At 37.9% G+C, this 16,281-nt stretch overlaps 1 protein-coding gene across 4 annotated transcripts in view; it reads left to right on the forward strand.

Moving 5' to 3' along the window:
* The window catches only part of PEX7 (peroxisomal biogenesis factor 7), an 84,075-nt gene extending 78,322 nt beyond the window's left edge, over nucleotides 1-5,753 (forward strand). For all 4 annotated transcript variants that reach the window (XM_072637685.1, XM_072637684.1, XM_072637686.1 and 1 more), the window contains one exon: nucleotides 5,284-5,753. In XM_072637685.1, coding sequence (XP_072493786.1) covers nucleotides 5,284-5,352 — 69 coding nt within the window. In that variant the 3' untranslated portion in view covers nucleotides 5,353-5,753. The remainder of the gene's footprint in view (nucleotides 1-5,283) is intronic.
* The last annotated feature ends 10,528 nt before the right edge of the window (nucleotides 5,754-16,281 follow it).

Genomic DNA, 16,281 nt, shown 5'->3' on the forward strand with positions numbered 1-16,281 from the left:
TGACAACTGTCAGGTAGTTGTCATACCTCCAGGAAGATTTAGGCAAAACAGCAAATAATTTGATGTATCCATGAATAAAAAAATGGGTATTTTTACCCATTATCTGGAAGAAAGTTTGAATTGGTAGAAAAATGAAATTTATCATCAACATAGAATAAAGAATCTTTGGTTTCATCAGTTTGGGTACCAGTCAAGCACTGTAAATCATAATTTCTCTGCAACTAGGTAGACAAACTCATGAATTCTTACAGTTCAAAAAGTTCTTCAGTTGGTAATTAACTCCCTGATGATGAGTCACTCTGAAGTTAACTAGGATAACCCTCAAATAAGAGTCTCACAGTCCCTTTCCAGATTTGTAAGATATAGTAGAGCTTTCATTCCAGTTGGCCCATATCCTTTGAGAATCATAGCCTACCTTCATACCATAATGTACTATCAGAAAAAGATTTTAGGAGGAGGCAGAGCCATGATGGCAGGGGAGCAGAAGGAATTATAATTGAACCCTCCACAAAGATCCAAAAATTTACCAAAATGAGTTCTGATTGGGAAATCAAAGAAAAAAAATCACAGCAAGTCATATTTCCAGTTGAGGTCAGCATTCAGACATAAAGAGGTCTGTGAACACTGGGAATAGGAACTGGACAGGACCATGAAAATGCATCAAGGCAAGAAGAGATTGAGACTAGTGCAGGATTCAAGAACAGGTGCTATTTGGGAGTTCTTTTGTTCCCTAACCATTTCCAGATCATGTATCTAAGACAAACTGAGGTAGAAACAGTGTGGACAAGAGTTGTTTTATTTGTTTTTAAAGAGCCAAAGTTGACTTTTAAAATCAATTCAGGTCACTAGAAGGAAAAAAAAATGGTAAAAAGAAATGAGAGATAAAGAAGAATTGCAAAGAGATTTAACAGCTTGGAACAAGAGGCAAAAAAAAAAAAGACAAACAAAAACCTTTACTCAAACTTTACAACTCCCTGAAAATTAGAATGGACCTTAAGATTCCATGAAATATCAAGAAATAAAATAATAATTACAATTCTGGGAAAAAAAGAGAAGAAACCATAAGGTATCTCCTAGCACAAATAACTAATCTAGAAAACAGAGGAGAGAAAACTCTTAAGAATCTTTGGACTACTGAAAAGCCATGACCCCGAAACAAAACCTACAAATCATATTTCAAGAAATAATAAAACAAAACTGTCCAGTTCTCTTAAAACCAGAGGGCAAAGTGAAAATAGGATCCACTGGTCATTTCCTTGAACAAATGCCAAAAATAAAGACTCTGAGTAATATTATAGCCAAAATCCAGACCTTCCAGGTCAAAGAAAAAAATGCTGCAAGCGGCCAAAAAGAAAGAATTCAAGAACCAGTGAGCCATAGTGAAGATCATGTAAGACTTTGAAGCCACCACTATTAAGGAGTATATTGATTGGAGTACAGTATTACAGAATGTAAAAACTATAGGTTTAAGAACAAGAATAACTTACTCAGGAAAACTGAGCATGATCCTATGGGGGAAAAATGGAACTTCAGCAAAATAAAGGAGTTTAAGCATTTCTAATGAGAAGACCAGACCTGCATAGGAACTTTAAAGTTCTGACACAGTCATCAAGAGAAACATAAAAAGGTGAACATGAAGAAGCAATCATAAGGGACTAAACAAGAATAAACTATTTACATTCTAATGTAGGGAGATGATACACATGTTCCCTTACACCTCTGTCATTGGTTCTCTTATGTTTTTCTGATTTTAAAAGAAAAATGGAAAGGGAGAGGAAAAGGAATACACTGGAGGGAGTGGGAAAGGAAAGGAAAGATGGGGAAAATTATTGCAAATGATTTGAATGTGCAAATAGAAATCTGCACAAATGTGGAAGAGATGGGGGAGTGGGCAACATTTGAACTTCAGTCTCATCTGAACTGGTAAGGAGGGAAGAGTATACACACTCAGTTGGGTACAAAAATATAGAGTACAGAAGAATATTACACCAAGCCTAGAGCAGTGGTACTGAACTCACTTCTCTTTCCCAATGCTTTGGAGAGGGGACAGGAAAAAAAAAGGAAGAAATATATGAAAATAGGATATATGGAAATGCATAATTAATAATTATTTATGAACTCACTCATAAAATAGAAGAGGATAGCAAAATGGATTGGAAATCCAAAGAGTATCTTGTTTACAAGGTATACACTTGAAACAGAAAGCTGCACAGAAGTAAAATAAGTGACTGGAGCAAAATCTGTGACTCTTCAACTGGAGTGAAAAAAAAGGATGGGGAGCAGTAATGATCTCAGGGAAAGGAAGAACAAGACTAAACTTAATTAAGAGAGATAAATAGGAAAACTAAATTTTGCTAAAAGATACCAGAGACAATAAATATCACTGTTAAACATATATGCACTTAATGGCATAGCAGCTAAATCAGGGGTGGGGAACCTGCGGCCTTGAGGCCACATGTGGCCTTCTAGGTGTCTGGGTGTGGCCTTTTGACTGAGTCCTAGTTCTACAGAACAAATTCTTTTATTAAGGGGATTTGTTCTGTGAAGTTTGGATTAAGTCAAAGGGCTGCACTTGGACTGTATCAGTAAGCACCCTGACACATCAAGGGGGGCCTGGTTTCACAGGTTCTTTGATCTTCATTCATAAAAGGAAAGGCAACTTTTGAGGGATTAACAATCACTTTAATAAACAAATGTATCATTCAGTTAGTTCAGGGGAAAAAACCAGCACCCTGAACTTCAGAGAAAATACAGAGAAATCAAAGATCAACAGACATGGTTTCCTCTGTCTGACCATAATCAATATATATATATCAAAATTCAACAGAAAGGTTCAACTGCCTGACCATAGTTACCAGAGAGGGAAGCACTGACATCTGAGTTTTCAAAGCCTGGGGGGAACTGCTTAGCGGCTTCCCAGAGTCTCATCCAGCACACAGACCTTCTTCCAAAAACTAAGCCCCAAAATAAAACCCTCACCTCAGAGTCTTGATACACTTTTTAGAGCCAGAGGGCATCACATCCCTTGAGAACCAGTGCCTCATTAACAAAAGGTATGGGCCTTGCCACAGATCTTCCCAGGCCCATCAATGGGTGGGAAAGATCCTCCTTAATCACATTATTCAGAGGCACTTTTAGTAAAACAAAAACAGCAAAAGATCCCACTTTGCCTGCCCTTACAAGGACCTAGAAGGCTACATGTGGCCTTGAGGCCACAGGTTTCCTAACCCTGATTTAAATACTTAGAGGAAAAGTTAAATGAGTTATAGGGAGAAATAGATGGTGAGATAGTAGAGATCATAAAAACAGTAGAGTACCTAAATTTACCCACTCCAAGACCTAGATAAATCTAAAAACAAAAAATAATTAAAGGACTTAAATAAAATTTTAGAAAAATTAGATATGATAGACCAAAGGTGATCATTGAATGGGATTAGAAAGGACCACTTCTAGTTATATCTCAGGTTTTCATGGCATCTTTACAGAAATTGACCCATGTATCACTTCATGAAACTTCCCAAACAGATATAGAAAGCAGAAATATTAAAAAATCATCTTTTACAGATCATATTATTATATACAATAAAGAGTTGCTAAAGCAATGAGTATACTATAAAAAATTAGAAGTGAAATAGATCATATACCTCTCATAACTATGGGTATGAGACAATTTTAATCAAACAAGAGTTAGAGGCAATTACAAAGGATACTGCAGATTGTTTACTTCAAGCTAAAAAACTTCAGTACAGACAAATTAATGCACCTAGGATAAGAAGGGAAGTCATTGATTAGGAAGAAAATCTTTTGAATCAGATTTTTCTGATAAGGATTTGGTATCCAAGATACCTAAATGATTTCTGTGTGTGTGTGTGTGTGTGTGTGCGCGCGTGCGTGTGTGCGTGTGTGTGTGTGTATAGGAAAATAGGTTATGCTGAGTTCTCTAAATAGCAGGTCTCGATTTGTGTTTTTCAAAAGACCTCCCCCTTTTTTTTAAGAATAAAGGCAACTAGTATGGGACTCACGAGACCTGAGTTCTACTCTTGCCTCTCAGTCTGTTTTATATTTTCCTGACAATTTAACTCGTCGAAATTTCCTTTGTAAAATGAGAATATTGATATTGATGATATCTGAAGTCTGTATTCTGTAATCAGTGGAAACTTCTTGGTTTGATATCATATTCCTCCCACTTGATTTATTTTGATTAAATTAAATGGGTTTTTGATTTCTGAAGCTGTAACAAGGGCAATGATAAGATTTATCACAGCTGGGAGATCTCCCATGTAACTTTAAGCTTTTATGACACTACTTCTTGTTGAAGATAAAATACTCCAGGAACAGAGAATAGTGCATATATTACACATATAGTAAAATATCATATAATATTTTATATAATACATGTAATATATAAACACATACATACTTTCTGTAACACATTAAGCATGGTCACAGTGTTAACTAAATAAAAGCTTTGTACTGGGTATACAAAGATATATTAGAAGAGAGTGGGGATAAATTGTTTGTTTTGTGGAGTAAATATAAAGCACAGATGACCACAGTTCGGAGTACACAAGAAAAAAATGGGCATATAATATGAGGCAGTAGAAGAAGATGCATTGGTTCAAGTATGATATTAGGAAAATGAAGGTAATCCTAACTACAGTACAGAATGTATATATTCCACCAAAGCTATAGGACCAAAAATGCAGAAGCAAATTCTCAGGGTATTTTTTGGCTTTGTGAATAGACAATGGAAAGGTGAACAGTGAGAGCCCTCTGGCTTTCCTAGTGTTTCTGTCCAATAGACTGTATAGGAAACAAGGCACATTTTGTTCTTTTATATGTCACTTGTCTTAGATTAGACTCAGAAAAGAAAAACGAGGCTTTGCTATAATTGAGATAAAGTTAAATCATTAATTTAACCACCAAACTACACTTTGTTGGCACCTGGTCATGGGTCATTTGTTTATTAGGGCTCCTTGTATCGCTAGTGCCTAACATGGTGCCTGGCACAGAGAAGGTGCTTTAGAAATGCTACACTGTCAGTCAGTTGTTTGAACTTTAATAGATTAGACCAGCTATCAGTGTAGCCATTTGAATTTTGTATATCAGAAATTTATGTGGGGAGGGGTTTGTTTTATTAAAAATATCTTTGTTCTTTATATTCAAAGATAATGCTGTTGACAAAATACCAGAAATGGTTTCTGTTTTGCTGCAATTTCAAAATATCTAAATAAATTTATCTACATAAAAGCTTCTGCTAATTTAAACTTTTGTGTTTTCTAGGTAGCTGACTGTGCTTGGGATGAAACTGTGAAAATCTATAATCCAGCTTGTTTTATGAATCTACCTTAGCAAGCGCTCTTCTGCTGAAACGCAGGCTAAGAAACTGTCCAATGCAAAATAAATTAATTGTTGCTAATATTTTGACATAATTCTTTATATTAGGATTTTAAACTTTATAAATGATTAGCGATTGATTAAGGATAGCAAATAGAAACTTTGGTTAGTTATTTGAACCCATTGTGCATATTAAATTTCCTACATTTATGAATTTGGTGTGTTTCCTACGTGAATTATGGTGTTTCTTACAACATATGCTAAGATCTAATCTCTGTATTATAAAATACATGAAATAAGAGGAATCATTTGGTTGAATCGAAAATGATGCATTTTATTTTTGTCACATTTTTCATGTAAAATGACTCATGCTGTTGATAATAAATATCCCAATAAATTACTTCTCTTACCTATTACTATGATGACAAAAAAGTATTATTTTTCTTATATGCATTAAATGTGTATGTATGTATATATGTATGTATGTCTGTAGTAACATAAAAGTTCACTCTAAGCTAAACCCCAAAGAACAGTGAGATACTCTGAAAACATGAAATGCAGGCAATCCTCTACCTGTTCAGTTCCACACTCCCTCATTATACCCCTACCACTATAAGGCTCTAGACAGACAAATATGACAGAAAAGATTCTTATTGTCAAGAAGTTTGCAGTTTACTGTGAGACAAACACAACTATAATACAAGTTAGAACAAGACTTCTTTTCCCACAGCAACTATGGAGCTTTGAAGCCCCCTCTCCAGTCTTCCCTAACAATAACCCTGTGCTCAAACTTACTGCAAATAAGATTTCAGTCACTAGACAGGAGCTTTCTCAGTCAGTCCTCCATTCCTCAGTCTTAGTGACATGCCTCTGCCCTATGACTCTCTGGCCACAGAACAAGAGATATCCCTCCTCACTAAGGCCAGTCCCTCTACTGCCTTCATCAACCAATTCTATCTCGTGCATCTTCAATTTCTTTCCATTGGCCCCTTGTCTAATTTAAAACATGCTCAAGTTTTTCCAAATTAAAAAAAAATTTTTCCCTTGACCTTTTAATTGCATATTTCTCCCCCCTTTCATTGACAAATTTCTCAAAAAAAAATTTGATATTGAAAGTAGACGGCTGCCTCACTACCTGTTCTCTCTCAACTCCTTACATTCTAATCTACCTCATTCCCTCTTTTGAAGTTGCTTCTTTGGGTTACCAGCTTGATACTGTTAGCTCCTATTTTTCCCTGAATTATCTTTCCTTCTCTAGGCTTCAGAGATACCATACTGTCTTTCTAACTTTACAACTGCTCTGCTTGACCCTTTCTTCCCCTCTGAAGGTGGCATAGTGGATAGTGTACTAGACTTGGCCTTGCTAAGCCCTAACTGAATTCTGTCCCAGTCACTAGCTGTATGGCTCTGAAGAAGTCTTCTAATGGTTGTCATCTTTAATTTCTTCATCCCAGTTCCCCTTCTCCCTTACTCTCCCCACCCCCACCTTGTTACATATACTTTCTCCCATGGTAAAATCACTTTATTCTCTAAGTGACTTTCAAATCTTTATCTTTTGTACTCTGTCCTCTCTCTAAGACCAGAATCCCCAGCTGTCTACAAGAAATCACCATCCAAACATACAACTACCATTTCAAACTAAGTATGTCCAAAACCTAGCTTATTCTCTTTTCCTCCTAAAGCTGCCCCTCCTCTCAATTTCATTCATTGTTTTTTTTGTCTGTGTACTCCACCATTCTTCCTGTCACCTATGTTCAAACCATTGGGATTAGTTATTTTTCTCTTCCTCTCCTTCACCTCTTATTAACAGTTACCAAGTCTTAACCATTTTAACTCAACAGTGTCACCTAGCAGCAACTAGATGGCACAGTGGATAGAGTGCTTGGCCTGGAGTTAAGAAGACCTGAGTTCAAATGTGGCCTTGGATACTTATTAGCTATGTGACCCTGGAAAAGTCACCTCCCTTTTGCCGCAGTTTCCTCATCTGTCAAATGAGCTGGATGAGGAAATGGCAAACCACTCTAATATCTCTGCCTAGAACACTCAAAATGGGGTCATGAAGAATCTGAAATGACTAAACAAGAAACATTACTTACATTTCCTCTCTGTTCCTACTGCTGCCATCTTAATATAGGTCCTCATTACTACCCCACATGGACTATTATAATAGCTTCCTGAAAGGTCTTTCTATCTGCCCTCTGTCCTCTAATGTATCCTTTATGTTGTTCTGTATACATATATAGATCTAGTCATGTTGCCCTTGTGCTCAGACATCTTCAGTGGCTCCCTTTTCTGCCTTTTGTCATCTGCTTCATATTCAAGGTCTTTCACAGTCTGGTGCCAGCTCACCTTCCCTATATTCCCTTCTGTACCTTTTTTTTCTCCCTCTTTCAATATGTCTTGTTCTCTCATTCCACTATGCCTTTGCTCATTCTATTCCCTGTGACTTCTTTCCCTTTTGAATTCCCATTTGCCCTTAATATCCTACTCAGGTCCTTCATGAAGATCCCTCTGGTCCTTAAGGATCTTGATCCTCTTGTGACCTTTTTTTTTTTTTTTTTTGCAATTTTTCTCATGTACTTTGTGTGATTTATCTCTTCACTGTCAATTCAACAGTGTGGGTGAGGCACTATACTTCTTCCTAGGGATGCAAAGACAAAAAACAAAACAAAACAACCCAACAACAACCTGTCTCAGTTTTCAAAAAGCTTACCATCTATTGGGAGAATATCTGCAGATAAATTTAATAAAAGGAACACATGAACTATAAACTTTGCATATTTTCTCAATGCCTAGCACAATAAACAATAATCACTTAATATTAAATGGTGGAATTAGACAGGCACAAAGCCAAGGTATAGCAGGTATAGCCAAGGAAACTTGGAAGAAGAATAGGTCTCTCTTGTCTGGAGAGAATTGAGAAGTTTTCATGAAAGCAGCACTTGAGCTGAGTCCTAAAGGAAGGAAATTATTTCAGCAGGCATAGATATGGAGAATTCCATATCCATTCCAGAGATGGGGAACGCTTGTGCATAAATGCATGGAGACAAAAGAGGGCCAGGCAAGACTGGAAAGTAGCAGGTACTCCAGTTTGGTTGTAATGTAGAGTATGCAGTGAAATAGTGAGAAATTAGGCATGAACAGTGGAAAACAGAAGAAATAGTAGAAACAAGTAGAAAGTGGAATGAAGAGGAAACAGCATATGGAGTAAAAAATGAAACATGGAGGACTTCAAATGTTGAAAGTAAAGCACTCATACTGCATTTTGTAGGCAAAGGAAAGCCATTAGAGATTTTGAAGCAGGAAGAGGCTTCTAATATTAGGAAAGTTACAATGGCAATGGTGTAAACCTAAGAACTTGGCTCTCCCTGATTAACAAAACATCTTAAAATTTGGTTGCACCAATAGGTTGGTGTTTTTTTGTTTGATTTTTAATAGAATTCCTTCCTTTAACTTTTTCTTTTCCCCTCCTAATTATTTGGATTTTTATTGCTTGTTTTTTAACAAACAATGCCATCTGAGCAATGCCCACAAACCTTTCCTACTTCACCAGTTCCCTTCATTCCCCACTCCCAGGAATGGAATTTTAGGTGCTGGTGGCCAGGAAGGGAGTGATCCAGTAAGTACTCTAGTGCTGAAAAAAAAATTAATGTGATCAGTAGCTAAGCATAATATTAACTTTTATTTTTAAAATTATACAAAACAACTTTTCTTCTCTTGCACAGATTACCCATAATTTTAACTGATTTTTAAAAAAACAACACAAAGCATATTAAACACATTCTTTACAAGTATAAATGACTTAGGAATCAGAATACTGCTCTAATTACCTTAAACCCAGGTCATATTTGCACCTGGTCCAAGGGTGTGATTCATTGCTATGGGAAACTCCCGGTGAGCAAGTGCCATCTATTTAGACAGATGGGCACCTACTCTACAAGTAGTCAGACTATTGCCTGTGGCTTTGAGAGGTTAAGTGGTTTGTCCAGGGTCACATAGCCAGTATGTGTCACAGGTGACGTTGGAACCCCAATATTTCTGACCTTGAGGCTGGTTGTCTATTTCATAATGCCCAATTCCAGTTAATTGAAATTATTTTGCTTTCATCAAGCAATGGCTACTAGTTGATCTTTTACATTGTTGATGGAACTAGCATCCTTTAGTTGTAGATGCATCTCTAGATCTGTTTATGGTATTGGGAGGGGGGCAGTACCTATGGGAAATTTGAATCTTTTAAGGTACTTCTTAATATTTGCTTTCACATTAGTGGTAAACACACACACACATCACTATAAGCCAATAAAATCAGAAATAGAATGCTGGAAGGAAAGGTGCTAAGATCTCTTTCAAAGAAAAATTCAGAGGCCTTTTGTTTGGAAAAATAATTATAAAGAGCATCAATATAGACCTCAGTGGCCAAGAGAAGGTTAAACCAGGATTCCTCATCTAACTCAACATTTAATTTTTTACTACCTCTCAAACTCTTTTTACTTTTTTTTTCCTTTTGCTCTATCAGTTGCCATAGTCAAAGAATTCATGACCAAATGACCAGCCTACTTGCGTTACTTAATTAGCCTGGTCCTTGAAAAGCAGATGTAATCAGTTGCCAGGACCATACTGGCTTTCCGGCATGGTCAAACCATTTGGAGCTTATGCTTTGCTAAGTAGCTCATAATTAATGCATTATTAATTTCTTATATACATAATTATTAATTCCCTACTATATATATGTATACTTCATACATATATATAGTAAGGAATTTATAATTATATATATTATAATTAATAGTTATATATACATGTATATGTATATATACAAAACATAATTAAGAAATAATGCCCAGTATATTCCCACCTAGAAATGGCAGGGATTTGAGAGAGCACTGACTGGAAGAAAAAAGGTAGAGAAGACAAAGCTGTATAGACAGAGGAAAGGCCTGAAAATATGATTTTGCTACTGGAATGTGAAGTCCTTATCTGGATTGTGAAATGTTTTACCATATTCACTACAATATAGCCACGGGTTTACCAAAGTATTATAGGACTGCTATTTGTTTACTGTTCTTTTGGCCTCAAATGCCATTTATAATTATGGTTAGGTCGAGATCAGTCTAAGGCGGGGGACAGCTCAGTGGCACAGTGGATGGAGCACTGAGATTAGAGTCAGGAAGACTCATCTTTATCAGTTCAGATCCAGCCTCAGATACTAGCAGTGTGACCCTGGGCAAACCATTTAAGCTTGTTTGCCTTAGTTTCCTCATCTCTAAAATAAGCTGGAGAAGGAAATGACAAACCATTCTAATATCTTTGCCAAGAAAACCCCAAAGGGGACACAAAGAAGAGTCAGACACAACTGAATGCAAGATCAATCCATTTCTAATGAAATAGTTGTTCTGGAGTGTCAAAACCACGTTAGAAATTAAAATGGTACTCCTCAGATACATAATTTGGAGGACCTAAATCTTGAGAAGTGTTTTTCCCAATGTCCTCATCACAAGATTGTTTTGTTTTACTTGGGGTGTTGAACATACAACATCTCACCTAGTTATTGTAGTTTCATAGCTAATATTTACATGATGCTTTAAGGTTTGTAAAGTATACATATATATGATATATATATGTATATATATTCTCCTTCCCTGTGAGGTGGGTGCTATAATCATTTTAGACATAAGAAAACAGGTTCAGAGAAGTGAGATGAGGCAGTGTGATATGATGGATATAGGTCTGACTGGGAAGCAAGAAGACTTGGGTTCATATACTATCTTAGATATGAGCTATGTGACATTGGGCGTATTATCTCTATCTCAATTTCCTCATTTGTAAAATGAGTGAACTAGACTTAATGACCTCTGAGTTCCTTTCTACCTCTTAAGTCTATGATCCTATGACTTGCCTTTGATTGCAATGCTTATAAGCAGCAGAGCTAGAATTTTTCAACTTTAGTACTTATGACTTTATTCCCAGAGTTCTTTCTACTACACAAGGATTCAAGTGGCTTTGATCTGTCTATGATGTGGTCACTTTAGCCTCCTATCTCAATAACTTTCTATCCATTTTTATATTTTCCCCAAATAGTGAGTTAATGTGGTGGCATGGAAAGAACATCAGATATAGCAACAGAGACCCTGGTTTTGAACTCTATTTCTGTGTTTCCTACCTGTGGGAGCAAGTCAATAAACCTCTCTGCCTCTCGGTTTACTCATTTATAAATAAAATGAGGGTACTGGATAATATATAAGTTCTCTTGCAACTCTGAATTTTGTGGTTTATGATGATAAAATCCTCATCTTTTCATAATGTATTTTCTTCTTACCTGAGGTCAGAGGAAATTCCATTGCATGCAGGGCTAAAAAGGCTAAATCCTGCATTTGAACTGGTAGGTTGTGCTTTTGGCTAACAGGTATGGGATAAATACCCAGGAACTCTGAGAGTCGTCCCCTCCCACTTTGATTTTTTTTCTTTATTAAAAAGGGTCATCCTATGAGTAACTACTTAAAGAGACCTATTCATTGAATGAGTATATCTCACTCAAAGTGAGTATCTGATAAGACCTTAGCCTAAAATGGTTAGGGCTGTACACTGCATCACTGCATCCATCTCCAGTCATCCTGGTGAATATCAGATCACTGGACCCAGATGGCTCTGGAAGAGAAAGTGAGGCTGGTGATCTTGCACAGCCCTCCCTCCCTCAAATCAAAGTCAAGTGCAAATCATGTCATCATCTTGGTGTCATGGTCCTCTTTGAGAACAAAGGACAAATATAACAGCAAAACAAACACATACCATAAAGTAGGGGGATAAAATGGTAGCAAAAGATGTTCTAATAAGTATTATGTATTTTCTTGCTAACCAAAGAATAGAATCTCTTCTGAGAGTGATACTAGCCATAATTAAAGGCATATCTAAAAAAACACAGTAGTTATTTAAATCATATCAAGAAATAGTCATTGTAAAATTTTCAAAGTCACATGGGAATCTGTTACTTGATGTCAAGTTGAGTGTGGGAAACAGCAATAAGGACTGTTAAAAGAGGATTTCAAAATCTTCCTTTTTTTGTGCATGTGACATTGGTGCTCTACACCAAGAGATCTGAATTCTGTTAATTTATTGAATTATGAGAAGCAAAATCACTGGATATTCCAAACTGAATTCTAGATTGGTTAATATATATGATTTTCTTTGTGACTTTCAAGCCCACTCATTTTCTTTCCTACAAATGATGATTGAGTATCCACCGTCTTCAAAGCACTGTGTTAAACACCTTGGAAATAACTGGGTAAAATACAGTTCCTGCCCTCTAGGCAGTTATAATCTAGTAATAAGGATAAAACAAGTAGCGCATGACAGTATGATGTCCTAAGAGACACAAAAGACTGAGAGAAAAGAGAGGCCATTCAATTGAAGGATCACGAAAGACTTCATTGAGGAAGTGGTATCTGAGATGGGTTTGAAATATGAGGAAATTTTTGGCAGGAGAACATCATGAAAGACATGAATCCAAAAAGTACAAGTCACATTCAAGAAGTAACTAGTACAGTTTGACAATGTGAAGGATATGTATGGAGAGATCACAATACTATAGGGCCAGATCCTAGTTTTTACAGTGACCTATGAACTTGAGTTTCTTTACCATCTGGTCATAAACTATGAACTGGGGATGAGTCTGGAAGCTTGATGCTATTCTCTCCATTTTACAGGTGAGGAAATTGACATAGAGAGAGGTTAAATGATTTGCCCAGGATTACCCTGCTAGTAAATGTCAAAAGTGGGATTTGAATTCAGGTCTTCCTAACTCTATACCCAGAGCTCTGTCCACTGTGCTACTTATATTTGCTGAAGCTGTAGCAAGAAGTTATCTGGGAAACAAGCTCACTGTTTGAGGTGGAGCACCAACTTACTGCTTAGCACTCCCTGTACTCTAATGAATCATACTCAAAGTTGACAACTCTGAAAGCTCTCAGTCCTGTGCCTAGCATAGGCAGCCACAATGCTGGGAGCTTCTCTAGGTAGAGACCTCATTCCATTCTTCCTGTTTCATTAAATACACAAAAGGCTGTGTTGTGGGGGATGGGTAGCTTACTTCACCATCATGGCCTACACACAGCTTTTGGCAGACTGCTGAAGGCTCTAACGATAGCCTTTGCTGACCAGGTATATAACCTCATCCGATCTAGCTGAAAGATGGAAAGTTTCCATTCTAGATAATGGTAAAAGCTCATAGCAATAAGGAAAGGGCTGGAGATCTTTGCTCTACTCTCTTTCCATTTTACCCATCCCTCAAATTTTAGTCACTTAATTATAATTCCTATGAAAAGGCAAAGCACAGCTTATATTTAGCCCAAGATATTTTACAAATGAAACAATGATGAAAAGAGAGTTCACTGGGAGATAAGATTGTAAAGATAGATTTGGATAATATTTCAGACAGTAGCAGACTAAAGAATTTGGAATAAATTGTGTGAGAGATGACAGAATTCAATCTATGGAAACTGGCAACTGATTATATGCAGGGGATGAGGAAGATAGAAGAGTCAATGATGAATCCAAGGTTTTGGGTCCTGGTGACTGAAATAACAACAATGGATTTGCTCTTAGAAAGCTGTACCAGTTTGACTAGATGATCAGTAAGGTTCAGCCCAAGCACTGAATGTGTCTCTGTGGTCGTATGGTACTGTTAGAGACAAGTTGGTACTGCTAGAGACAAGTATTCCTTTAGATTAGCTGGGGTTGGAAGCTAGATCACAGGTTAAGGAATGAGGCAGGAGTAAGAACTAGATTGAAGGGATATTAGGATAGAGGAAAGGGTAAGTAGTGTGTGTGTGTGTGTGTGTGTGTGTGTGTGTGTCTGTGTGTCTGTGTGTATACACACACATATATACATACATATATATACATCTACATGTGTTTATATGTATACATGTATATAGGCATGTGTATATGTGTGTGTGTGTGTGTTTGGGTGAAGAGGTAGATAGTGAAGACCTGATATTCAGAAGCAGAAAGAAAGAAGCTGAGAGAACAATTGAAATTTCCAAAAAGAGGACTTTAAGAGGTACAATATGACCCTCCTTAGCCCATGAGCTGCAAAGGTTAAGTAAGAACCCCATCTGGAATTAGTATTTTCTATAATGAACCCTACTGCCTTCCAATTGCTTATAGATGCTGTCCTTTAACTGAGAGGCCCTAGAAATCCCAACTATTTATATGTATTTATTTTTAAAGGACTTGCCAGAGAGGGATTCAGAATAAAACAAGTTATCTGTTGCTGAAAATAAATCTTGTAGATCCTATGTTAATTGAAAAGACAATTCCACGCCTCATTACTCTCCAAAGCCAGAAACACCCATCAACACTTGACAACTGGAGGCCTAGAAATGGCCAACTAGTTTAAAATCATCACTATTTGTAGCTAAACAGAAGTTCGCCACAAAGCAGGAGTCAAGGAGCGGAAACACAACGTGTTTTCCTTTCAGTGTAATTATGTCTAGGGCTATTCTTCTCTGGAAATTGTTCTTGGGATTTTTTTTTTTTTTGCTCTGCATGTGATTTAATTGGAAGCCCTGTTATAGAAACCGTCTCTACTAATGCAGATTGGCAATTTGTCTGTTATAGATTTGCCTGGATCGAATGTCATCCTCCTGCAGAGAAGTTAAGGGACTTGCATAGGGTCATAAATCTAGTCAGAGGTAGGACAACCCTGGCCTTTAAAACCAGGTCTTACTGACTTCAAGACAAGTGCTTTATCTTCTGCAGCTCGTGACCTCTTTTCCCCCCATTTCCTCCTGGAAAATAGAGCTAGAAACATAAAAGAATGAAATTTCTTGTCTGAGAGGCAGACAAGGGTGGGACAATTCAACAGGCCGTCGACTGGCAAATGAAAAGAGCTGATATTTCATTTTTCTAAGGCGATGTTAAGTGATCAGGAACCACAATATGGGCCAGGGGGAAGGGCCCCAGGGATGCATCTTTCCAGCTTTTTCCTGGAGCAGAAGGCTGGAGGAGGAGGTCGAGAAACTCACTCCTTGAAGCTCTGGTCCTTACCCCTGCCCGTCACGACCCGTAGCCGGGTCGAGAGCGGCTCATCCCCTAGAGTGGAAATCCCGAGGGTTGTTTGTGCGGGTCCTTACTCTCTTCAGGCAGGACTAGGTGGGTCTTTCTCTTTCTCTTTCCATGGATCCTTGTTTCATTGTCACGCCGTTTCACTAGCCCTCCTCCAGGAAGTAAAGCTGGCCCCCTACTTCGAATGAGGCTGGGATCAAAACGACTTCACTCGGCCTTGTGCCGGCTGAACTGCCCCAAAACACTTCCCACTATTCATTATTAATAATGACGATGTCGCTATAATAATGACGATCCCACAAGCTTACAGTTCTTTACGGTTTACCAAGCACTTCTTTCCCAACTATGGTAGAATATAAGCTCTTGGGAGGCAAAGACAGGCTTTTGGGTTTGTCTTTGTATCGTTTAGTATAGTGCCTGGTACTTTACAGTCGCTTAATACAAGTTGGAATTATGGCAGAGCAAACCGACGCTCACGGTTTACGTGACTAGCTCAGAGTCACACAGCTTGCCAAAGGCGAGATCCGAATTCTCTTCCTCGTCCCGCCTGCCCGTATCTTCTGAGTCTAGCCTTTGCCATCATATTACATCCACAAGGTGTGGTCATTATTAAAATTGTTCTCATGTTAGACCCCCTCCCCTTCTTGGCGCCAGTGGTCCTCGCCACTGTTGTCGGCACGTTACCTTTACCTGGATCTCGGGGGCGTGGGGGACTGGGGGGAAGACAGAGAGCTTCCTTCTGACCTCCCACCCACTCTCTTCTCCCCCGCCCCCTTTTATGATTTCAGGTCTCCAGTAGCTCGAGTTTCTTTCACGCGGGGAGTGGAGGGGGATGGAAGTGAGGTGGGTAGTGAGCCCTATTATTTCTGCGGTGGGAGTGGC

Source organism: Notamacropus eugenii, chromosome 2, assembly GCF_028372415.1.
Source record: "Notamacropus eugenii isolate mMacEug1 chromosome 2, mMacEug1.pri_v2, whole genome shotgun sequence".
NCBI lineage: Eukaryota > Metazoa > Chordata > Mammalia > Diprotodontia > Macropodidae > Notamacropus > Notamacropus eugenii.